The following is a 25,680-nucleotide window of genomic DNA, read 5'->3' as shown; positions in this document are numbered from 1 at the left end:
AGGCTCTGGGGTTGGGGGGTCTCAGGTTGCTTGGTCAGGGGTCTCTGGGGTCAGTATGTTGGGGTCACTCAGGTAGGCAGGCTCTGGGGTTGGGGGTCTCTCGGGCTCAGGTTGCTTGGTCAGGGGTCTCTGGGGTCAGTATGTTGGGGTCGCTCAGGTAGGCAGGCTCTGGGGTTGGGGGTCTCAGGCTGCTTGGTCAGGGGTCTCTGGGGTCAGTATGTTGGGGTCGCTCAGGTAGGCAGGCTCTGGGGTTGGGGGTCTCTCGGCCTCAGGTTGCTTGGTCAGGGGTCTCTGGGATCAGTATGTTGGAATCGCTCAGGTAGGTAGGCTCTGGGGTTGGGGGTCTCTCGGGCTCAGGTTGCTAGGTCAGGGGTCTCTGGGGTCAGTATGTTGGGGTCGCTCAGGTAGGCAGGCTCAGGGGTTGGGGGTCTCTCAGGTTGCTAGGTCAGGGTTCTCTGGGATCAGTATGTTGGGGTCGCTCAGGTAGGCAGGCTCTGGGGTTGGGGGTCTCAGGCTGCTTGGTCAGGGGTCTCTGGGGTCAGTATGTTGGAGTCGCTCAGGTAGGCAGGCTCTGGGGGTCTCTCTGGCTCAGGTTGCTTGGTCAGGGGTCTCTGGGATCAGTATGTTGGGGTCGCTCAGGTAGGTAGGCTCTGGGGTTGGGGGTCTCTCGGGCTCAGGTTGCTAGGTCAGGGGTCTCTGGGGTCAGTATGTTGGGGTCGCTCAGGTAGGCAGGCTCTGGGGTTGGGGGTCTCTCAGGTTGCTAGGTCAGGGGTCAGTATGTTGGGGTCGGGGGTCTCTCGGGCTCAGGTTGCTAGGTCTCTGGGGTCAGTATGTTGGGGTTGCTCAGGTAGGCAGGCTCTGGGGTTGGGGGTCTCTCAGGTTGCTTGGTCAGGGGTCTCTGGGGTCAGTATGTTGGGGTCGCTCAGGTAGGCAGGCTCTGGGGTTGGGGGTCTCTGGGATCAGTATGTTGGGGTGGCTCAGGTAGGTGGGCTCTGGGGTTGGGGGTCTCTCGGGCTCAGGTTGCTAGGTCAGGGGTCTCTGGGATCAGTAAGTTGGGGTCGCTCAGGTAGGCAGGCTCTGGGGTTGGGGGGTCTCAGGTTGCTTGGTCAGGGGTCTCTGGGATCAGTATGTTGGGGTCGCTCAGGTAGGCAGGCTCTGGGGTTGGGGGGTCTCAGGTTGCTTGGTCAGGGGTCTCTGGGGTCAGTATGTTGGGGTCGCTCGGGTAGGCAGGCTCTGGGGTTGGGGGGTCTCTCAGGTTGCTTGGTCAGGGGTCTCTGGGGTCAGTATGTTGGGGTCGCTCAGGTAGGCAGGCTCTGGGGTTGGGGGTCTCCCAGGCTGCTTGGTCAGGGGTCTCTGGGGTCAGTATGTTGGGGTCGCTCAGGTAGGCAGGCTCTGGGGTTGGGGGTCTCCCAGGCTGCTTGGTCAGGGGTCTCTGGGGTCAGTATGTTGGGGTCGCTCGGGTAGGCAGGCTCTGGGGTTGGGGGTCTCCCAGGCTGCTTGGTCAGGGGTCTCTGGGGTCAGTATGTTGGGGTCGCTCAGGTAGGCAGGCTCTGGGGTTGGGGGTCTCCCAGGCTGCTTGGTCAGGGGTCTCTGGGGTCAGTATGTTGGGGTCGCTCAGGTAGGCAGGCTCTGGGGTTGGGGGTCTCCCAGGCTGCTTGGTCAGGGGTCTCTGGGGTCAGTATGTTGGGGTCGCTCGGGTAGGCAGGCTCTGGGGTTGGGGGTCTCAGGTTGCTTGGTCAGGGGTCTCTGGGGTCAGTATGTTGGGGTCGCTCAGGCAGGCAGGCTCGGGGTCTCCGGGGCTGAGTTCGGGGCGGTCCTCTCTCGGTCCGCAGGGCGGGAGGCAGGTGATGGGAGCGGTTCCAGCCTCGCAGCGCTGCAGGACCAGGTATTGGCGCTAGGCCGTAGCTGTGGGGGACCGGACAGGACCGGTGCCGGGAGCTCGGAAAGAAGTTTCGGAGCGCGGGATTGGGCGACAGAAGCAACAAGTGAAGAGGGCGGGAGGCCGGGCCCGGGGGCTGAGCTGGGGACGTGTCCCAGGGGGAATACGGGAGCCACGGCCGCCGCCAGGTCACACATTCCATTACGCGCCACCGGGGAGAATATTTAGATGAGTTTCCTCCTTACCTCCGCCATATTTGCCGAACTGACGGGTCACATCGCGGGTCAGCGCAAGAGCCCGGATGGAGGCGGAAGCGGCTGCACAGTGACCGCCAGGGGGCGCAGCCAATGGAGACGCAGCTGGAGGCAGAGCCACAGGGGGGTGGAGCTTCCTCCGAAGAGAAAGGCGGTCCCACCGTTACTATGGTGACACACAACGCGTTATTGGGAAGCGTCTGCTGACAAAACTAACGGAAAACGGCGACGGCAATCACCGGTAACATGTCCGGTCCTACCCGGAGCCGAGCACGGAAGCCCGTGAGCAGCGTGTAAGTGTCCGTGCATCACAGGGATTGTCAGCAGTGCTGTGTATGTAATGTCACATCCCTCGTTATAGAGACCGGCACAACACTCAGTAATGACTGCTGTAAGGCCATGTGCACACGTTGTGGATTGTGCTGTGGATTTTTCCGCGCGCATTTGCAAAAATCTGCAGCCAAATCCGCAGGTCAAAAGACTAGATTAGCCTGCGGTTTATCACCTCTACAGTGGAGGAGATGGTAAACCGCAACAAAACTGCGTGGAAAAATCCGCACCATCTGCACTGCGGTTTCCATTTCCCATAGGATATTATGGTACTGTACACCGCAGCAGAATCCACAGCGTGTGCACACACCCTCATAGAAACAAGGCACCATTCATTCACTGCTGTAATGTTGGCCCTGTCCAGCTTATAAATACTGATAGTGTGAACGTAACCTAATACTGCACCTATATACAGCTTATAACTACTGTAATACTGCCCCTATGTACAAGAATATAACTACTATAATACTGCTCCTATGTACAAGAATATAACTACTATAATACTGCTCCTGTGTACAAGAATATAACTACTATAATACTGCTCCTATGTACAAGAATATAACTACTATAATACTGCCCCTATGTACAAGAATATAACTACTATAATACTGCTCCTATGTACAAGAATATAACTACTATAATACTGCCTCTATGTACAAGAATATAACTACTATAATACTGCTCCTATGTACAAGAATAGAACTACTATAATACTGCCCCTATGTACAAGTATATAACTACTATAATACTGCCCCCTATGTACAAGAATATAACTACTATAATACTGCCCCTATGTACAAGAATATAACTACTATAATACTGCTCCTATGTACAAGAATATAACTACTATAATACTGCCTCTATGTACAAGAATATAACTACTATAATACTGCCCCTATGTACAAGAATATAACTACTATAATCCTGCTCCTATGTACAAGAATATAACTACTATAATCCTGCCCCTATGTACAAGAATATAACTACTATAATACTGCCCCTATGTACAAGAATATAACTACTATAATACTGCTCCTATGTACAAGAATATAACTACTATAATCCTGCTCCTATGTACAAGAATATAACTACTATAATACTGCTCCTATGTACAAGAATATAACTACTATAATACTGCCCCCTATGTACAAGAATATAACTACTATAATACTGCCCCTATGTACAAGAATATAACTACTATAATACTGCCCCCTATGTACAAGAATATAACTACTATAATACTGCCCCCTATGTACAAGAATATAACTACTATAATACTGCCCCTATGTACAAGAATATAACTACTATAATACTGCCCCCTATGTACAAGAATATAACTACTATAATACTGCTCCTATGTACAAGAATATAACTACTATAATACTGCCCCCTATGTACAAGAATATAACTACTATAATACTGCCCCTATGTACAAGAATATAACTACTATAATACTGCCCCCTATGTACAAGAATATAACTACTATAATACTGCCCCCTATGTACAAGAATATAACTACTATAATACTGCTCCTATGTACAAGAATATAACTACTATAATACTGCCCCCTATGTACAAGAATATAACTACTATAATACTGCCCCCTATGTACAAGAATATAACTACTATAATACTGCTCCTATGTACAAGAATATAACTACTATAATACTGCCCCTATGTACAAGAATATAACTACTATAATACTGCCCCCTATGTACAAGAATATAACTACTATAATACTGCCCCTATGTACAAGAATATAACTACTATAATACTGCCCCATGTACAAGAATATATCTACTATAATACTGCTCCCTATGTACAAGAATATAACTACTATAATACTGCTCCTATGTACAAGAATATAACTACTATAATACTGCTCCTATATACAAGAATATAACTACTATAATACTGCCCCATGTACAAGAATATAACTACTATAATACTGCTCCTATGTACAAGAATATAACTACTATAATACTGCCCCTATGTACAAGAATATAACTACTATAATACTGCCCCTATGTACAAGAATATAACTACTATAACACTGCCCACTATGTACAAGAATATAACTACTATAATACTGCCCCCTATGTACAAGAATATAACTACTATAATACTCCTATGTACAAGAATATAACTACTATAATACTGCCCCTATATACAAGAATATAACTACTATAATACTGCCCCCTATGTACAAGAATATAACTACTATAATACTGCCCCTATGAACAAGAATATAACTACTATAATACTGCCCCTATATACATGAATATAACTACTATAATACTGCCCCTATGTACAAGAGTATAACTACTATAATACTCCTATGTACAAGAATATAACTACTATAATACTGCCCCCTTTGTACAAGAATATAATTACTATAATACTGCCTCCTATGTACAAGAATATAACTACTATAATACTGCCCCATGTACAAGAATATAACTACTATAATACTGCTCCTATGTACAAGAACATACTATAATACTGCCCCTATGTACAAGAATATAACTACTATAATACTGCCCCTATGTACAAGAATATTACTACTATAATACTGCTCCTATGTACAAGAATATAACTACTATAATACTGTCCCCTATGCACAAGAGTATAACTACTATAATACTGCTCCTATGTACAAGAATATAACTACTATAATACTGCTCCTATGTACAAGAATATAACTACTATAATACTGCTCCTATGTACAAGAATATAACTACTATAATACTGCCCCTATGTACAAGAATATAACTACTATAATACTGCCCCTATGTACAAGAGTATAACTACTATAATACTGCTCCTATGTACAAGAATATAACTACTATAATACTGCCCCTATGTACAAGAATATAACTACTATAATACTGCCCCTATGTACAAGAATATAACTACTATAACACTGCCCCCTATGTACAAGAATATAACTACTATAATACTGCCCCCTATGTACAAGAATATAACTACTATAATACTCCTATGTACAAGAATATAACTACTATAATACTGCCCCTATATACAAGAATATAACTACTATAATACTGCCCCCTATGTACAAGAATATAACTACTATAATACTGCCCCTATGAACAAGAATATAACTACTATAATACTGCCCCTATATACATGAATATAACTACTATAATACTGCCCCTATGTACAAGAGTATAACTACTATAATACTCCTATGTACAAGAATATAACTACTATAATACTGCCCCCTTTGTACAAGAATATAATTACTATAATACTGCCTCCTATGTACAAGAATATAACTACTATAATAATGCCCCATGTACAAGAATATAACTACTATAATACTGCTCCTATGTACAAGAACATACTATAATACTGCTCCTATGTACAAGAACATACTATAATACTGCTCCTATGTACAAGAATATAACTGCTATAATACTGCCCCTATGTACAAGAATATAACTACTATAATACTGCCCCTATGTACAAGAATATTACTACTATAATACTGCTCCTATGTACAAGAATATAACTACTATAATACTGCTCCTATGTACAAGAATATAACTACTATAATACTGCTCCTATATACAAGAATATAACTACTATAATACTGCTCCTATGTACAAGAATATAACTATTATAATACTGCCTCTATGTACAAGAATATAACTACTATAATACTGCCCCATGTACAAGAATATATCTACTATAATGCTGCTCCTATGTACAAGACTATAACTACTATAATACTGCTCCTATATACAAGAATATAACTACTATAATACTGCCCCTATGTACAAGAGTATAACTACAATAATACTGCTCCTATGTACAAGAATATAACTACTATAATACTGCCTCTATATACAAGAATATAACTACTATAATACTGCCCCATGTACAAGATTATATCTACTATAATACTGCTCCCTATGTACAAGAATATAACTACTATAATACTGCTCCTATGTACAAGAATATAACTACTATAATACTGCTTCTATGTACAAGAATATAACTACTATAATACTTCCCCTATGTACAAGAATATATCTACTATAATACTGCCCCTATGTACAAGAATATAACTACTATAATACTGCTCCTATGTACAAGAATATAACTACTATAATACTGCCTCTATGTACAAGAATATAACTACTATAATACTGCCCCTATGTACAAGAGTATAACTACTATAATACTGCCCCTATGTACAAGAATATAACTACTATAATACTGCCCCTATGTACAAGAATATAACTACTATAATACTGCCCCTATGTACAAGAGTATAACTACTATAATACTGCCCCTATGTACAAGAATATAACTACTATAATACTGCTCCTATGTACAAGAATATAACTACTATAATACTGCCTCTATGTACAAGAATATAACTACTATAATACTGCCCCTATGTACAAGAGTATAACTACTATAATACTGCCCCTATGTACAAGAATATAACTACTATAATACTGCCCCTATGTACAAGAATACAACTACTATAATACTGCTCCTATGTACAAGAATATAACTACTATAATACTGCCCCTATGTACAAGAGTATAACTACTATAATACTGCTCCTATGTACAAGAATATAACTACTATAATACTGCCTCTATGTACAAGAATATAACTACTATAATACTGCCCCTATGTACAAGAATATAACTACACAGGAGCAGGACAGTATATGTGAGACTATTTGTGTTGATGAGGCTGAGGCAGCCGAGTGTGTACAGGAGCACACACTGCAGACTCCAGCAGAGGCACCGCAGGTCCCAGAATGCCCCACACAGGAGCAGGACAGTATGTGAGACTGTTTGTGCTGATGAGGCCGAGGCTGAAGCTGAAGCACAGACTGTGGCTGGTGATGCTGTGCCCATGGGGTCGGGGGTTGGAGGGGTTTCACACTCTGTATTGGACGTCGCACTGTCTGATAATGATGCTGCTCATGATAATGTGCATGATATGTGTGATTATCCCCCTTTGCCATCCAGTCCACAAGGTGTGACAGCCCCCCCTGCTGCAGGCCCTCTCCCTGTCAGTCAGCCCAGTGTGACCCGGCAGGTGCCCCCCAGGAATGCCTGGAGCCGCGGCGCCCCATCCTTCACTTCCAGCGCCAGGTATACCGGCCAGACATTCAAACGCATTAATGTGGTGCGGTTTAAATACATAGGTGCCAAGGAGGATCTGCCACAACGCAGGTATGTGGTGAGAGAGCTGCTCTGCGGCCAGATGGGGTTTGTAGCAAAGGAAATACTGGCAGTGTCTAATCTTCAGGACAGGCAGGGCTACGAGGTCAGCTTCAAGCTCATGTCTGACCTGGACAGATTCTGGGCCAATTACCCCAAGTTCAGAGATGCTGAGGGCTGGAATAAGTTTGTGTTGGTTCCTATCTCCAGGCCGGACACTGTCACAGTGAATATCACGTTCTGGAATGAGGCCGTTCCTCCACAGGACATCGAGGTGTGGCTCTGGAGACACTGTGACCTCGTCTCTGGACTCACCAAGGTCAGAGATGAGGATGGTATCTGGACAATGGGGTGGCGGGTCTTGGTAAAATTGCGGCAATGTGATAACATCACTGACCACTTACCCAACTCCTTCTTCATTGGGAGGGAGAAGGGAAGGTGTTATTATCCCGGGCAACCCAGAAAGTGCTTCAAATGTGGTGGGAAAGGTCATCTGGCTAACGCCTGTACTGTGGTGAAGTGCAGTCTGTGTGGGGCAATTGGCCATGTCGCTGCAGACTGCCGGGACGTCAGGTGCAACCTCTGTGGTAAGATGGGCCACCCTCACAGGGACTGTCCAGACGCCTGGCACAACATCTGCAGAGTCTTCCCTGATGAGTTAATGATGGCAGGGGCAGAGGCTCAGGAGGATGAGGATGTGGTGGCAGGGACACGTGAGGAGGAGTATTAAATGTCAGGAGAGATGTTGACCAACTCAGATGTCCACCAGGAGTCCACTCAGGCAGCACCAGAGAAGCAGGGTGCAGAGGGAAACATGGAGGTCGTCCATCAGGTCCAGCAGCCTCAGATAGCCCCCCCTTCAGCATCGCTGTCTGTATCCGATGACTGGAGCATTAATAATAATAAAAGGAAGGAAAAGAACACATTCTCCCGTAAACCTGAGGCAGAATATGACACTGGTCAGATTGCTAGTAAGAAGGTTCAGAATTCTGCAGGAGTGATGGTCGTGTCCAACAAGTATGGAGTTTTATCTGAGTCCAATGGTGACGATTATGAGGAAGAGTTGAGGAAAGTTGATGCTGAGTGTGACAGGGACATAGAGGACCACCCCCCGCCAAAGCGGAAGCCCTTATCTGTGGACCCTCAGGTAGAGTCTGACATGGACACCAGTGGTGGACAGAACATCTCTGACTCATGATGATGGCTGTTACTCTGCTCCTTCTATATTGTGCTGTGATGGCGGGGTTCTCATTGACAGTGACCTCGAGCAATGTGAATAGCATTAAGCTGAGGAGAACTAGACACACGGTGTATGAACATCTCAAATATCTGGACACAGATGTCATCTTCCTGCAGGAGACACGACTGACATCTCTGGGGCTTATGAGAGAGGCTGAGAGGGAATGGCGGTCCGGTCCTTCTTTCTGGTCACTGGCTGTGGAGCCTTACGCCGGGGTCGCTGTCCTGTTTAACAGCAATGATGTGACTGTGCATAGGATGACGAAGGTGGTCATGGGAAGATGTCTGGTCCTGGAAGTCACTGTCCATGGGAGGCGACTCCGGCTTATTAACATCTATGGGCCACAGACAGTGACTGACAGGATCCAGCTGTTTAATGACGTCAAGCCTTACCTCTTCACTTCTCTTCCAGTGGTGATGGCGGGGGACTTTAATGCCATAATGACATCAGGTGACAGCTCCTCGGGCAGGGCAGTGACCAGGGACGGTAAGGTCCTACATAACGTCATAATGCAGGCAGGATTGACCGACGTTTTCACACAGGGTGGGCGACAGCCAAAATTCACGTATTCATGTTCCAACAGGAGCAGTAGGATAGATTTTGCTTTTGTCAGTCCTACTGAGGCTGTCGGCGCCCTGAGTGAGAAGGTCGTCCCTTACTCTGATCACCTTGCCTTGTGCTTCTCTTTGGGTTCCTCTAACCGTCCGGACATTGGTAGAGGGTTGTGGAAGCTCAATTCCAGTCTCCTGGATGATGCCTATGTTCAGAGCCGTGTTCACTCCCTTATCCAGCTTCATCTAGACAGGGTTGACTTCTATGACAACATGACCGACTGGTGGGAGGACGTCAAGGAGGATATCAGATCCCTCTTAAAGAGACTGTCAGTTAATAAAGGGAGGAATAAGTACAGCCAGTACCTAAAGCTGCGCAAAGAATTGGAGTCACTGTATTCGGCGGGCGGGGATGACAAAGTGAAGATCGACCGGCTGAAATCTGAGATAAAGCAGTATCAGTATAGCAGGTATACCTCCCTGGTTCTTGAACGGGATTATGGGTCCTTAGGGGCCCCTGATCCCTTTGAGAATTGCAGGGAGAGGGTGGCCAAAAAATGGTCACGGGTCTCATTGACTCCCAGGGTGTATTGCAGGATTCACGGGAGGGTATCCTGGAGGTGGTGAGATCTTACTATGCTGACTTGTTTCAGAGGAAAGTTTTGGATAAAGATAAGATGACTCAATTCTTGGAGGCAACTCCAGTGCCTGATACTAATGATCTGGACTTTTCTCCTTTGACAGCAGAATTAACGGGGGGAAGAAGTTAAGGAGGCTATTGATAAGTTATATCTGAAGAAGGCACCAGGTCCAGATGGTATAACGGCAGAATTTTATAAGAAATTCAGAGACCTCCTGGCTCCAATTCTCGTGGATGTGTATAGAAATTGTCTAGAAAATCATCTGATGCCTCCATCCATGAGGGTGTCCTCGTTAATTCTGCTGTCTAAAGGTAAAGAGCCGAGTGACATCAAGAACTGGAGGCCGATTGCCCTCTTGAATGTGGACAGGAAGATTCTAGCAAAGATCCTATTTTCTAGATTAGTCTGTTTGTCCCCGGCACTGTTGGCAGGCTCTCAGTTTGGCACAGTAAAAGGGCGGAACATCTCTGGAGCAGTCATCTCGATACGAGAGATGTTTGAGAGATGTAAAGCTCTGCGGTGTGGGAGATATGTTGTTAGTCTGGACCAGGCTAAAGCCTTTGACAGGGTTGATCATGACTATCTGTGGGCCACTTTGTCAAAGTACGGTATTCCGGGACAATTTGTGGATTGGTTGAAGACGTTGTACAGAGAGGCGGTGAGCTTTCCTCTGATTAATGGTTGGCAGGGTGACACTTTTGGAGTTGGGGCGGGGGTGAGACAGGGCTGCCCAATGAGTCCGCTCCTGTATGTTTTTGCCCTGGACCCATTTCTGAGGTCACTGCAGGAGTGCGATTTTCAGGGGGTGCCGGTCCCCCACTGCCCGCCTCTGAATGTTGTTGCCTATGCGGACGATGTGACACTGGTGATCTCCAATCCTTGTGAGGTGCAGATGTTATCTGCATCCATCAGAAGCTACTCAGAGGCCTCCGGGTCTCTGGTCAACCTTGAAAAGAGTCAAGCTCTGTGGACATTAGACACTGAGCCCAGCTTTGATCTGCCGCAGTTTTCCAAAGCCTCCACCCATATTAAGATCCTAGGGGTTAAATTTGGGAGGGATGATAATGCCACGCTAAATTGGGAGGAGAAATTGGAAACCGGAAATGCAAAGGTTCAGCGATGGAAGAACTGGAGGCTGACCTACAGAGAAAGGGTCACAATGTTGAAGACTTACCTGGTCCCCGTTTTCTTGTATGTCTCTGTCATTTTCCCTTTGCCAGAATCTTTCTCAGCGAGGCTCTTCAGCCTGTTCTTCCAGCTCTTGTGGGGGAATAGGATGAACCTGATAAAGAGGGGAATAACGTACCTACGGCGGAGAGAGGGCGGGCTGGATATGTTGAATCCAAGGGTTTTCTTTGACTCCTTGTTTCTAAAGGTGAATTTTGGGAACATGGACTCAAACAGTAGCTCCCTGTGGGTAAATAGTATCAAGTACTGAATATTGCCTTTTGCAGAATCTTGGGTGCGGGGCGGCAGTCTCAAGAGGATGAGATGGACAGGTGACCACCTCCCCCAGTATCTGGACTATGGTCTGAAGTGTGTTAGGAGGTGGGGACTGGAGAGGTCTTACATTGAGAGCAGTACGAGAAGAGACCTGTATGCTCGTGTATGTAGGACTTTCTTCTACTCTCCACTGGCCCTGAGAGATTGTGTCACCACCACCCTGCAGGAAAGCCTTAAGTTCCTAAACGGGAAACGGCTACCTCCTAAACTGTTTGATGTCACTTGGCTTTCACTGCATAGTCGGCTCTTTGTCAAAGGGAACCTGAAACATCTGTGTGTCTCTGATCGGACGTGTCCCCTTGGTTGTCAGCAGGAGGAGACTATGGAGCACTTTATATGTGATTGCTGGGGAGGGAGGAAGATCTGGGAGGAAGTGTCAGCTAATCTAAAAATCCCCAGACTGCGGACTCTAAAGTATCCTGACATAATCTATGGTGTCCCCTCCACTGTTAGTAACATCAACAGAGAGACGATGTACATTATAATCGGTGTCATCAAATACTATCACTGGCACATGAGAACCCGGGTGTCACTACACAATGAGCTGTTCGATCACACCGCTGCCGCCAATCAGGTTATGTCAGAACTCCGGTGGATAAAATCACTAGAAGTTGGAAGGAGTCCAAGAAACATAACGTTATGGAGAAACGTAAAGTTCAGTTAGAAAATATGATAATGTTATTTTTGTTTTTTTTCCCTCTAACTTTCTTTTTCCATCCCCAGGTGTGGACACTTTAATTTATTTATGAATATGATCTGATCATTAGTGCTGCGTATATATTACCTAAGTGGTTTGTGTTTTGTAATACTGGATGATTTTTGTTTTATTATAATTGTATTTATGTTTGGGTTTTTATAATAAAAATTGCCCCTATGTACAAGAATATAACTACTATAATACTGCCCCCTATGTACAAGAATATAACTACTATAATACTGCCCCCTATGTACAAGAATATAACTACTATAATACTGCCCCTATGTACAAGAATATAAACTACTATAATACTGCCCCCTATGTACAAGAATATAACTACTATAATAATGCCCCTATGTACAAGAATATAACTACTATAATACTGCTCCCTATGTACAAGAATATAAACTACTATAATACTGCCCCCTATGTACAAGAATATAACTACTATAATACTGCTCCTATGTACAAGAATATAACTACTATAATACTGCTCCTATGTACAAGAATATAACTACTATAATAATGCCCCTATGTACAAGAATATAACTACTATAATACTGCCCCTATGTACAAGAATATAACTACTATAATACTGCCCCTATGTACAAGAATATAACTACTATAATACTGCCCCCTGTATACAAGAATATAACTACTAAAATACTGCCCCCTATGTACAAGAATATAACTACTAAAATACTGCTCCTATGTACAAGAATATAACTACTATAATAATGCCCCTATGTACAAGAATATAACTACTATAATACTGCTCCTATGTACAAGAATATAACTACTATAATAATGCCCCTATGTACAAGAATATAACTACTATAATACTGCCCCTATGTACAAGAATATAACTACTATAATACTGCTCCTATGTACAAGAATATAACTACTATAATACTGCCTCCTATGTACAAGAATATAACTACTATAATACTGCCCCCTGTATACAAGAATATAACTACTATAATACTGCCCCCTATGTACAAGAATATAACTACTAAAATACTGCTCCTATGTACAAGAATATAACTACTATAATACTGCCTCCTATTTACAAGAATATAACTACTATAATACTGCCCCCTGTATACAAGAATATAACTACTATAATACTGCCCCCTATGTACAAGAATATAACTACTATAATACTGCCTCCTATGTACAAGAATATAACTACTATAATACTGCTCCTATGTACAATAATATAACTACTATAATACTGCCCCCTATGTACAAGAATATAACTACTATAATACTGCCCCCTATGTACAAGAATATAACTACTATAATACTGCTCCTATGTACAAGAATATAACTACTATAATACTGCCCCCTGTATACAAGAATATAACTACTATAATACTGCCCCCTGTATACAAGAATATAACTACTATAATACTGCCCCTTATGTACAAGAATATAACTACTATAATACTGCCTCCTATGTACAAGAATATAACTACTATAATACTGCTCCTATGTACAAGAATATAACTACTATAATACTGCCCCCTATGTACAAGAATATAACTACTATAATACTGCCCCCAATGTACAAGAATATAACTACTATAATACTGCCCCCTATGTACAAGAATATAACTACTGTAATACTGCCCCCTATGTACAAGAATATAACTACTATAATACTGCTCCTATGTACAAGAATATAACTACTATAATACTGCCCCCTGTATACAAGAATATAACTACTATAATACTGCCCCCTGTATACAAGAATATAACTACTATAATACTGCCCCCTATGTACAAGAATATAACTACTATAATACTGCCTCCTATGTACAAGAATATAACTACTATAATACTGCTCCTATGTACAAGAATATAACTACTATAATACTGCCCCTATGTACAAGAATATAACTACTATAATACTGCCCCTATGTACAAGAATATAACTACTATAATACTGCCCCTATGTACAAGAATATAACTACTATAATACTGCCTCCTATGTACAAGAATATAACTACTATAATACTGCTCCTATGTACAAGAATATAACTACTATAATACTGCCTCCTTTGTACAAGAATATAACTACTATAATACTGCTCCTATGTACAAGAATATAACTAATATAATATTGCCCCCTATGTACAAGAATATAACTAATATAATACTGCTCCTGTGTACAAGAATATAACTACTATAATACTGCCCCTATGTACAAGACTATAACTACTATAATACTGCCCCTATGTACAAGAATATAACTACTATAATACTGCTCCTGTGTACAAGAATATAACTACTATAATACTGCTCCTATGTACAAGAATATAACTACTATAATACTGCCCCTATGTACAAGAATATAACTACTATAGTACTGTCCCTATGTACAAGAATATAACTAATATAATACTGCCCCTATGTACAAGACTATAGCTACTATAATACTGCTCCTATGTACAAGAATATAACTACTATAATACTGCCCCTATGTACAAGAATATAACTACTATAGTACTGTCCCTATGTACAAGAATATAACTACTATAATACTGCCCCTATGTACAAGAATATAACTACTATAATACTGCCCCTATGTACAAGAATATAACTAATATAATACTGCCCCTATGTACAAGAATATAACTACTATAATACTGCCTCCTATGTACAAGAATATAACTGCTATAATACTGCCCCTATGTACAAGAATATAACTAGTATAATACTGCTCCTATGTACAAGAATATAACTACTATAGTACTCAGCTGTTGTATAAGGATTGTTCAGTGCTTGTTATGAAGATCTGCTCTTTCTCCTTAGACCAAAGATGGCGTCGCACGTGAAGAAAATTATCAACATGTCAGGTTTTGTAACGCAAAGCAAAGGAAACCGGAGTATGGGAAGTAGAAAAAGTTTTAGCCTCCACATTGACAGCAAAAACATGGATAAAAGTTCTGTGTCAAGCGGGAAGCAAGTGATACCAGTAAGTCATAGAAAAGTATTCAATAGTCAGCAGAAACTCTTAGGTTGGATACATTGATCGCGATTGATTTATAAATGAAGATTAATATTTGTCTATTGAAACGTTCTACAAGGGTTTACTGTGATTTAAAGTGATACTTTTTTCTTCAAGATCTCTGCGTCTTGTCAGTGAATGGAAATATTCCTCTTTGCAGTCATAAATAAAAATTCCTGTTCATGTCCAAGTATCTCGGGAGTAAGGTTTGTTATAGTCCCATTGTGTTTTAGGGAGACTGTACACATACTGTATCTGGAGCTATTGGGGTACGTGAACTCGGCATCTTTTCTGGTGGGTTCGCTTTGTGACCTGCCTGATAAAGCACGTCTTTCGATCATGTTTGAAAGAAGTGACCAGTCCACGCTTCACTAGTTGATACTTTAAAAGCAACCTTAAAAGAAGACAGTTCAGGACACTGCAGCCAGCGTTCTTCTGAAACGTCTAGGAAATCTCAGTGAGTACTCTCGCATCTAAGAGATTCTGGGTGCACATGCCCCTAAGCTTGGGACAAATAATTGCAAGACCCTGGTCTGGTGTCCTCTTTGGTATTCTGTGGTAGCTCCCTACTGGCGTACATTTCTTGTGGTGGCTCACAGCTATTGAAACATGTCCATTAATAAGACACATGCCTCTAATGATTTTGGTACATTTTACACAAGTTCTCCCTTCAATGAGACTTACATAACGAATCGGGGCCTTTATCTGCAGATTTTGGTGACTTGTACCCTAGATCCACGATTACATTTTCCTGGTCCGTGAGAACGAAGACTTTTAGTATCAAAACTTTTACAAGTTAGAAAGTTAGAAACCAGACATTATCAGAAGGGGTCCTAAGTCTCTGGATGGTGTTACCACGGCTGGTCAGGAGACAAATCTCCAGGAGTGGACCCTCTGGACCGTGGCACTGAGGGGCCCCGGGCGAGCTGACCCCTATACAGGGATCGTTAGGAGCAGGCCCAGGGGTTCGGGTACCACGATAGCCGGTACCAAGAGGGGCGGTTCAGGACGGACTGGAGTAGGAGTGCGGGACTGAAGCGTAGACAACAGAGCGGGATCACTGGAGACTGGACTGGAGTAGAACTGCAGGACTGGAGCATAGACAACAGGACGGAGCAGGAACACGGGAGGCAGGACTGGAGTAGGACTGGAGTGTGGATAGCAGGATGGAGCAGGAACACCGGAGGCAGGACTGGAGTAGGACTGAAGGACTGGAGTGTGGATAGCAGGATGGAGCAGGAACACTAGAGGCAGGACTGGAGTAGGACTGAAGGACTGGAGTGTGGATAGCAGGATGGAGCAGGAACACTAGAGGCAGGACTGGAGTAGGACTGAAGGACTGGAGTGTGGATAGCAGGAACACCGGAGGCAGGACTGGAGTAGGACTGAAGGACTGGAGTGTGGATAGCAGGAACACCGGAGGCAGGACTGGAGTAGGACTGAAGGACTGGAGTGTGGATAGCAGGAACACCGGAGGCAGGACTTGAGTAGGACTGAAGAACTGGAGTGTGGATAGCAGGATGGAGCAGGAACACTAGAGGCAGGACGGGAGTAGGACTGAAGGACTGGAGTGTGGATAGCAGGAACACCGGAGGCAGGACTGGAGTAGGACTGAAGGACTGGAGTATGGATAGCGGGACCCATGGAGCACTGGACTGCGGGGCTACTGCACGGACCACGGAAGGCAGGACTGCGAGGCTACTGCTGGAATCACTGAAGACAGGACTGCGAGACTGCTGAGCAGAAAGGTGGTTTTAATGAATTGCAGTACATACATACAGACGTTTCGGTCTAGGACCTTCATCAATGTACAATAAGTTGTACTGTGAGCTCTTAGTGACTGGGCTTTAAGGGTGCCTTTGGATTCGCGGCGGATACTGCGTCCACTTGTTATATAGAACCACGTCGGACGGCCGCAGGTGCCTCCTTGCAGTATTGGTGTCTCCCTTAAAGCCCAGTCACTAAGAGCTCACAGTACAACTTATTGTACATTGATGAAGGTCCTAGACCGAAACGTCTGTATGTATGTACTGCAATTCATTAAAACCACCTTTTTCCATTCTACATGACGGCACCACGAGAGAGGGGATCCGCCCAGCGAGGACAGGAAACCTTCAAGATAAAAGGGGCGGCTCCTCTCTCCGCATCAGTTGGTTTCCTGTCCTCGATGGGAAACCCTCAAGATGAAAACCTCTTGATGATTGGAAGAAAGAAGAGGATGCCTGGGCCTGGGTCGGGTGATTACTGGCAGGCACCGGTCTGCTACACCCGTCACCAGGTACCGGTAGTCGCCTCGGGGGCCATATATTCCTATGTCCCCCCTGAGCGAGTGCATGGCCACAGCCCATGGGGCAGATGCCCGGGTGAAGCTGGATACCTTGGAGACCACAGGCGGTGTACCCTCCAAGATGTAAATGTACCCCGTAAGACGTCCACGGAGGCCACTTTCCGTGTTCCCTCCCTGTCGACGTACGGTGGCCATGCAGCCCATGTGACACATCGGTGCCTGGGCGAAGATATGGCTCCTCGGGGGTGCCACATTGGTGTACCCGCCCTGTTGAGACCAGACGCCAGTCCCCGCAGAATTCGGCTGTGGAAGGTTTACCTGGTGTATACGTTGGCGGTATAGTGGATCGTCCATCCTTTCTCCTCAGGTAAGAGGGAGAGCGCAGGTGACCGGGGCCCAGGCGCTCACCGGAAAACCCGGGTTCGCGCCGCTGAGCACACCAGGGTGGCAAGGACGCGCGCATTGGTAGCGCGCATGGCGGGGCCTTGCTGGGAGGAAGCCGACGCTAAACCGGAAGTGGTAAGCGGCGACCCGGAAGTAGAGGTGGCGCGCACAGCAGAGACACAGGAGGGTGTGCGCAGTCACTAGGGGGCGCGCGGACACAGGTTGTGGCGCGCGCACAGAGGGCGCAAGCGGGGTACGGGGACCAGGCGGTCCAATTTAAAAAAAAAAAAAAAAAAAGAAAGAGGAATAACCTTCCCTCTTAGGCTGAAGGTGACTGCTCTCATTAGGTGGCTCCTGCTAAGCAGCTTGAAGCTGGGGGCTGCTAGTTAAACCGGTAGTGGCTGGCGTCACTACACCATTACATGGTCGGATGTGACTGCTCTCAGCACAGGATAGCAGCAGACATATACGGCAGGATGGAGAGCCCCTCGCCAGAGCATATACAACCACGCCAGGAAGCAAAGGAAAGGCGGTCACGCTCACACGAAAAGAGCCAGACACGCCGCAGCAGCAGTGGAGGCCGCTCGGGCAGCGCACGGGCGGATCGTCAACGCAAGAAGGAGGGGTCCCTAGTCTCCTTAGGAGACAGTGAGAAGACCAGTCAGCCTCCAGATCCGGTACCCGTTTTGTGAAAGCGTCCGAGTGGTGAGTGAACTACAAGAAAGTCCAGTACTCTAATGTCTGTTCTCTTTCTCTTGTCTCCTCTCTTCCCTCTCCTCCCTCTCTTACATACATTGGCGGGGTGGAGTATAGGAAGTCCCTAAGAAAAGTAGGGGAAAATCTAAGAATAAAGAATGTGCTTTATGCAAAAGTCCCGTAGGAACAGCCTGGAATAAAAAGTTATGCCAGGAGTGTATTAACAAAACAATAGCGGAGGAGACTCCCTCATTCTCGGATAGTCTGAGGTCCCTAATTCAAACAGAAGTTTGTAAGTCAGTAAGTGCATTACAATCTGCGGACGCAGATAGGAAAACTAGGGATAGATCCAGACCCTCAGGGGTCTCTCAGGAAGACTATACAGGGTCAGAGGAGGACTCAAATAAAACGCACTATTCAGATAGCAGCTCAGATGGGGAAGATACGTTCCCAGTAGAATCTACGGATGAACTTATTAAAGCAATCAGATCTACCATGGGGCTGGTAGAGGAGCGGGCAAAAAAGACAGCCCAAGAACTCATGTTCAGTGGACTACAAAAGAAAAAGCGTAAGACCTTCCCTATTAATGAGCAACTAGAAGGGCTCATAAAACGCGAATGGGAAAAACCAGAGAAAAAGTCCCAGATATCTAATTCTCTGAAGAGGAGGTATCCCTTTGAGGAGGAGGCATCCTCATCCTGGGATAGGGCTCCCAAAATCGATGTAGCGATATCAAAAGTCGCCAGGAAAACCTCCCTACCCTTTGAGGATCTGGGGTTTCTGAAAGAACCGCTGGACCGGAAGACGGACAATTGCCTTAAAGCAGCCTGGGAAACCTCGGCTGGGGCACTAAGACCGGCTATCTCAGCTACGTGTGTGGCTAGGTCTCTAAAGATATGGGTAGACAACTTGGAGGATCAACTAGAACATGGAGTTCCCAGAGAGTCAATTCTGGAAGCATTACCGGCTATTAGAGCGGCGGCAGACTTTCTCGCAGAGGCGTCTGCAGACTCGGCCAGACTGGCAGCAAAGTCAGCAGCCTTAACCAATGTAGGACGGCGTGCAGTATGGCTAAAATGCTGGCCGGGGGACACTCAGGCAAAGATGAAACTGTGCTCTCTGCCATGTGAGGGAAATTTCTTGTTCGGACCAGCATTGGATGACGTGTTGGAAAAAGCGGGTGATACAAAGAAAAATTTTCCAAAACAACCATTTCAAGCGTTTCGGCGCTCCTTTCAGAGGGGCCGGAAATTCAGAAAGCAACAATTCAGAGATAGAGACAGAAACAATTCTGACAGGCGATACAGAGGAGGGAGAGGCTTCTATTTCGGCAAGCCCTCCAGGGAAGCCAAAAAACCCTCCCAGTGACGGTCCTTCTCAGGTGGGGGGAAGGCTCTCTCACTTCCTCCCAGCCTGGGAGAGAATCTCATCCAGCACCTGGATCCGACAGATAGTAGGGTCAGGTCTGGAATTAAAGATCCACCATTGGCCACCACAAAAATTCATTCAGACTCCAGTGCAATCTTAAGAAAGACAAGAGAGTCTGGAAGGGGAGGTATTGTCACTCATACAGAAACTCGTACTGGAAGAAGTTCCGGAAAAAGAAAAAAAGGAAGGCTTTTACTCCCCCCTATTTCTAATAAAGAAACCAGACAATTCCTGGAGGACAATTATAAATCTGAAAGGCCTCAACAGATATTTGATAGTCCCATCATTCAAGATGGAAACCATAAGATCTGCAGTGAAACTCCTCTTTCCTCGGTGTTACATGGCGGTCCTGGATCTCAAGGATGCTTACTATCATGTCCCGATCCGGCAGCAAGACCGCAAATATCTCAGGGTGGCAGTCCAGATAAAATCTCAGTGGCATCACTTTCAATACAGGCCTCTGCCCTTTGGAGTAGCAATAGCCCCCCGGGTCTTCAAGAATTTAATTGCGGAGGTCTCGGCTCATCTCAGGGAAAAAGATGCTCTGGTAATACCATATCTGGACGACTTCCTGATAGTGGGGAGAGATTTCTCTCACTGTCAGGAACAAGTCAAGATAGTGATGGAGACACTTCAAACTCTGGGTTGGCAACTGAACCTCAAAAAATCCAAATTGGAACCAACAATGATCCAGAATTTTTTAGGCCTAACAATAGACTCGGTGGTGCAGGAATGTCGCCTCCCAGAGGAAAAAGAAGAAAAAAATCAAAAACCTAATCAGGACAACATTAAGAAAGCCAGTAATGACTCTGAGGAAAGCCATGTCAGTGTTGGGATCCCTAACTTCCTGCATACCAGCAATAAAATGGGCTCAGTTTCACACAAGGGAACTTCAGTGGTGTGTGTTACAAAACGATCTGAGGCTTCAGGGGCAGTTAGAGCAAAAGCTCACCATCCCGGACCCTGTGCTCCAGTCACTCAGGTGGTGGTTACAGATAGAGTCCTCTCCAAGGGGAGTACCCTGGACATATACAGCCTCCAGAGTAGTCACGACAGATGCCAGCCCTTGGGGCTGGGGAGCCCATCTAGACACCCTATGGCTTCAAGATCCTTGGGCTCAGGACGAAAAAGATCTATCCCCAAACGAGTGGGAGCTGCTAGCCATCGAAAGGGCGCTGGAAGGTTTACTGACACACCTGACAGGACATCACGTGAAAGTCCTATCAGACAATCGTACAGCAGTAGCATATGTGAACCATCAGGGGGGTACCCGTTCTCGGTCATTAATGAAAATAGCGGGAAGAATCCTGACTCTAGCGGAACGTCAGTTCCTCTCATTATCGGCCCTGCATATCCGAGGGGTGGACAACCTGAAGGCAGACTTTCTGAGCAGGAACCGGTTGAAGCAAGGCGAATGGTGCCTAAAAGTCCATTTTCCAACAGATTATGCTTATATGGGGGAAACCCATAATAGATCTCTTCGCCTCAAAAACCAACAGAAAGGTTCAAAAGTTCTGCTCTCTAAGTCCAGCAGACATGCCACTGGCGGTAGACGCCTTCAGGATAAAATGGACATCAGGTCTCCTGTACGCCTTCCCTCCGATATGCCTCATTCCATTAGTCCTGAAGAAGATCAGGGAGGACCAAGCCAGAGTAATTATGATAGCTCCCTTTTGGCCAAAAAGGCCGTGGTTCTACTGGCTAAGAGTGATGTCAGTGACGGACCCATGGGTACTCCCAGAGGACCCCGACCTCCTAACACAGGGTCCCTTCAATCACCCTCCGAACTCCAGGTTGCATTTGACAGCCTGGAACTTGAAAGGTCACTGTTAGAGAAAAAAGGGTTTTCACAAAGGTTAATTTCCACCCTAATCAGTAGCAGAAAGCCAGTGACTACAAAAATATACGGGAGAATATGGAGAACATTTTTGTCCACCTCAGGCCCAATACGGGAGGGAGAAGTACCGGTGAAGGCAGTGCTAGAGTTTTTGCAAAGGGGTTTAGACTTGGGCTTAGCTGTCAGCACCCTCAAAGTACACGTTTCAGCCCTGGCAGCACTATTCAACTATGACCTAGCAAATGATAGATGGGTGGCCAGGTTTATCCGGGCCTGTACTAGAGCTAACTCTGTCCCATCTCCTAAACCTCCTCCCTGGGATCTAAACTTAGTCCTATCATCTCTAACAGAAAGTCCATTTGAACCACTAGACGTGACATCAGATAAAGTGTTAACTTTAAAAACAGCCTTATTAGTGGCACTTACATCGGCACGTAGGGTTGGGGACTTACACGCACTGTCAGCAGACCCGCCATACACTCAGGTTATGGACGATAGAGTTGTCTTAAGATTAGACCCAGCATACCTCCCTAAGGTAGTGTCGAAATTCCACAGAGCTCAGGAAATAGTCTTGCCATCCTTTTGTCCTAACCCCGGTAACAAGAAGGAGGAGAGGCTACATTGCTTAGATGTTAGGAGATGTATCCTACAATATTTAGAGATGACAAAACCCTGGAGGAAACAGAGGGCCCTGTTTATTTCATATCAGGGGGCAAGGAAGGGCCTTAAAGCCTCTAAGCAAACTATAGCTAGATGGGTGAGAGAGGCCATCATACTAGCATATAGTAGTGCAGGCAGGGCTGTTCCAGAGGGCCTAAAAGCCCATTCCACGAGGGCCATGGCAACGTCCTGGGCGGAGAGAGCGGACGCCTCCATCGACCAAATCTGTAAGGCGGCCACTTGGTCCTCTCCATCTACCTTTTTCAGACATTACAGATTAGACCTATCTGCTACCTCTGATCTCACATTCGGGAGAAGAGTGTTACAAGCAGTGATCCCCCCCTAAAGAGAATACAAATCTCTGTAACTCTCTCGTGGTGCCGTCATGTAGAATGGAAAAACACGGGTATTACATACCTGGTAATGTGTTTTTTCATGAGACATGACGGCACCCTTATATTCCCGCCCTATTGATCACGTCATTAGTTGGGTGCATTATTAGTATTATACACTCCCTTGGTGTCGGAAATTTAGCAGTATTAAAGTTGTATTATTTATGTGTACACTAACCTGCGGAGTTCCTCTCGTGCTCTGTAAAACAACTGATGCGGAGAGAGGAGCCGCCCCTTTTATCTTGAAGGTTTCCTGTCCTCGCTGGGCGGATCCCCTCTCTCGTGGTGCCGTCATGTCTCATGAAAAAACACATTACCAGGTATGTAATACCCGTGTTTCTGCATCAGAATCTTTTTGGTGTGTGCCAAGTCTATATAAATTGAAGTTCACTGATTGGGATCCTACTTGTGCACCACCTCTGGTTACCAGGGTTGTGCCAACGGTTTTGTTCTAATGCGAGACTGCAGAGAGCACACGAGGAATCAGGGCCCAGTGTGCTAGCAAACACAACGATCAGGCGCCTCCCTCGGGGGGGGGGACGGCCTGATATGGCCCTGTCAGGTCTGCCATTGGTCCGTAGGTACTTCCAGGTCAGGGCATTGCCAGAGCACAAGTAACAGGAAGGAGGGGCGGCCTATGGCGCATGCGCATTGCATGCAGAGACCACGTCAGCCGCGAGCCTGTCAGAAGGGATCGCCGTGGCTGTCGGGCGGCGGGGGACTGCGGCATGGGAGCGGAGGCCGGGTGAGTATGCGGAGGCGGTGTGACAGATGGGAACTGGGGCGCAGGCAAAGTGAGACGCTGACGAACGATCTTGATCTTGATTTTTTCTACCCTCAGGTGATTGATGAAGAAGGAAATGATGTCACCCCTTGTGCATTGTTTCACGCAGAGCCAGGAGCTGCACCTTCAAAACAGGCAAAAATATTCACCCCACCCGATACCTCCGCCATAACTGCATCCGACTTCTTTTCAACGCTGTCCTTGCAGCAAACCGGGCTTACAGCCAGCTTCATCGGGCCATTTTCAAGGTGATTGAACTACGCTCCTCAACTCTGAAATATAGAAAAAAAAGGGAGGAGGGAGCACCACTAACGGGCATAACAATAATCAATTGCACAATAAGTAAGGGGTGCTGCACAATGCGCAGTGGGAGACAATTATCGAAAAAAGAGAGAAAAGGACCAAGCATATGAGGCGCACACCCAAATAGAAATATATGTACAAATGTATATAAATTTTATTGAAAAATCAGAAAAACTCACAGTAAAAACACTTAAAAGGCAAGATGCACACCCCAATTGGTCCCGAACAAGTGACACGGCAAATATCATATCCCAAAAGCATATAAATCAATGTGTAAAACGTACGCTTATATGCACATAATACTACATAAAAGCGTGACCCACCAAACCCCTAATCTGGGCGGCCCCAGAACACCAATAACGCACAAACATTCACTCCAGGAGGCCTCAGATACAAAAAGGGGGCGCTATAGGCAAAACAAATGAAAGGGGGCCATAACCTATCTTATGGAGGAATGAGCTGAACTAGGGCTGAAGGAGCCAGCTAGTAATGATGGATAGAAGCAGTGGAATGGTGATACCAACGCTATGGAAGGCAGTCCAGCAAAGGGCGTCAGGGGTAGGCAGTCAGGAGAAAATAGGCAGTGTGGGAAGCCCTCATCATTGAAATAGACACACCAAGAAGGGAAAGACGTGGAATTTTTGACATTTCAGGATGGAGATGTTACTGATCTGCAAATAATTGAACAAATGGAAATTAATTTTTCAAAACATCTGGATCTATTCAGTCTGGAGTATGAGCCACATGCAGAAATCCCGACACTTACAGCATCAGTGGATTAAAGACTAGAGGGATCCTGCTACCTTATTGTGTGATGCTCCCCTATGAAGGCCTCTATAAGATGTTGCCCTCATCGTCTTCAGTCCATCTCCCGCTATCATTGCATCAAAGAGAAAAGTTGGATTTGCTGAAAAGGACAGACAATCATTTAGCCTCTGAGAGGCGGTGGTGTGAGGTCAGTGGACACATACAATCTAACATCTGGCTCATACAAGATGGATCAATCGTAGAACAAGTGATGCAGCCATTTTTCCAAGAGGTCCCAGGAGCTGTTTCTCAACACCAGACCACATGTTGTACATGATCTTGTGAGCAGCCCATGTGGCCTAAACGTGCCACCATGGCTGCAGCATCTCCGGACTTCTCTCTCATCAAGCACATGTGGGACGTCATTGATTGGTGATTTCACCAGTTACACAGGAGCTGCCAGCAGGGGATCTTGAAGATTTGCCCAAGTGCATTCAGCAGCAGAACCTTCCTCAGATGACCATTAATAACCTCAGTGATTGCAGCCGAGGCAGTAAGTGCTGGGACTTCTGCGTGTGGTACTCATACTCAAGACTGAAGAAATCTAGATGTTTTGAACATTTTGTCTCCATTTTTTAATCATTTGCAGATCAGTAACGTCTCCATCCTGATATTTCCATTATTCTGCGACTTTTTCTTCTTGGTGTTGCAATTTCAATGTTGAGGAGGAAATACTCAATTCTCTTGTCTGTAACCTTACATGCATCACTACGTGGTTGACTGTTTTTCCATGCACAGGTCACCCACTGTATGGCAGTATGATATGTAGCTAAACTGCTGTTCC

General features: G+C 45.4%; 1 protein-coding gene across 6 annotated transcripts in view; it reads right to left on the bottom strand.

Annotated features, from left to right (window-relative positions):
• Nucleotides 1-25,680, bottom strand: part of MIER1 (MIER1 transcriptional regulator) — a 90,544-nt gene that overhangs the window by 56,241 nt on the left and 8,623 nt on the right. Inside the window, exon 2 of one of the 6 annotated variants that reach the window (XM_073544732.1) lies at nt 23,948-24,058. The exons of 3 other annotated variants lie outside the window; for them this stretch is intronic. In XM_073544732.1, coding sequence (XP_073400833.1) covers nt 23,948-24,019 — 72 coding nt within the window. In that variant the 5' untranslated portion in view covers nt 24,020-24,058. Of the gene's footprint in view, nt 1-2,124; nt 2,255-23,947; nt 24,059-25,680 lie in introns of those variants that run through there. 2 more of the 6 variants (XM_073544733.1, XM_073544736.1) reach the window with 2 other exon arrangements.

Source organism: Dendrobates tinctorius, unplaced genomic scaffold (genome assembly GCF_039654945.1).
Source record: "Dendrobates tinctorius isolate UK_male_01 unplaced genomic scaffold, ASM3965494v1 ptg000138l, whole genome shotgun sequence".
Classification (NCBI taxonomy): Eukaryota; Metazoa; Chordata; class Amphibia; order Anura; family Dendrobatidae; genus Dendrobates; species Dendrobates tinctorius.
Note: the sequence above shows the minus strand (reverse complement) of the source record. Positions and strands in the feature narration are given on the sequence as shown.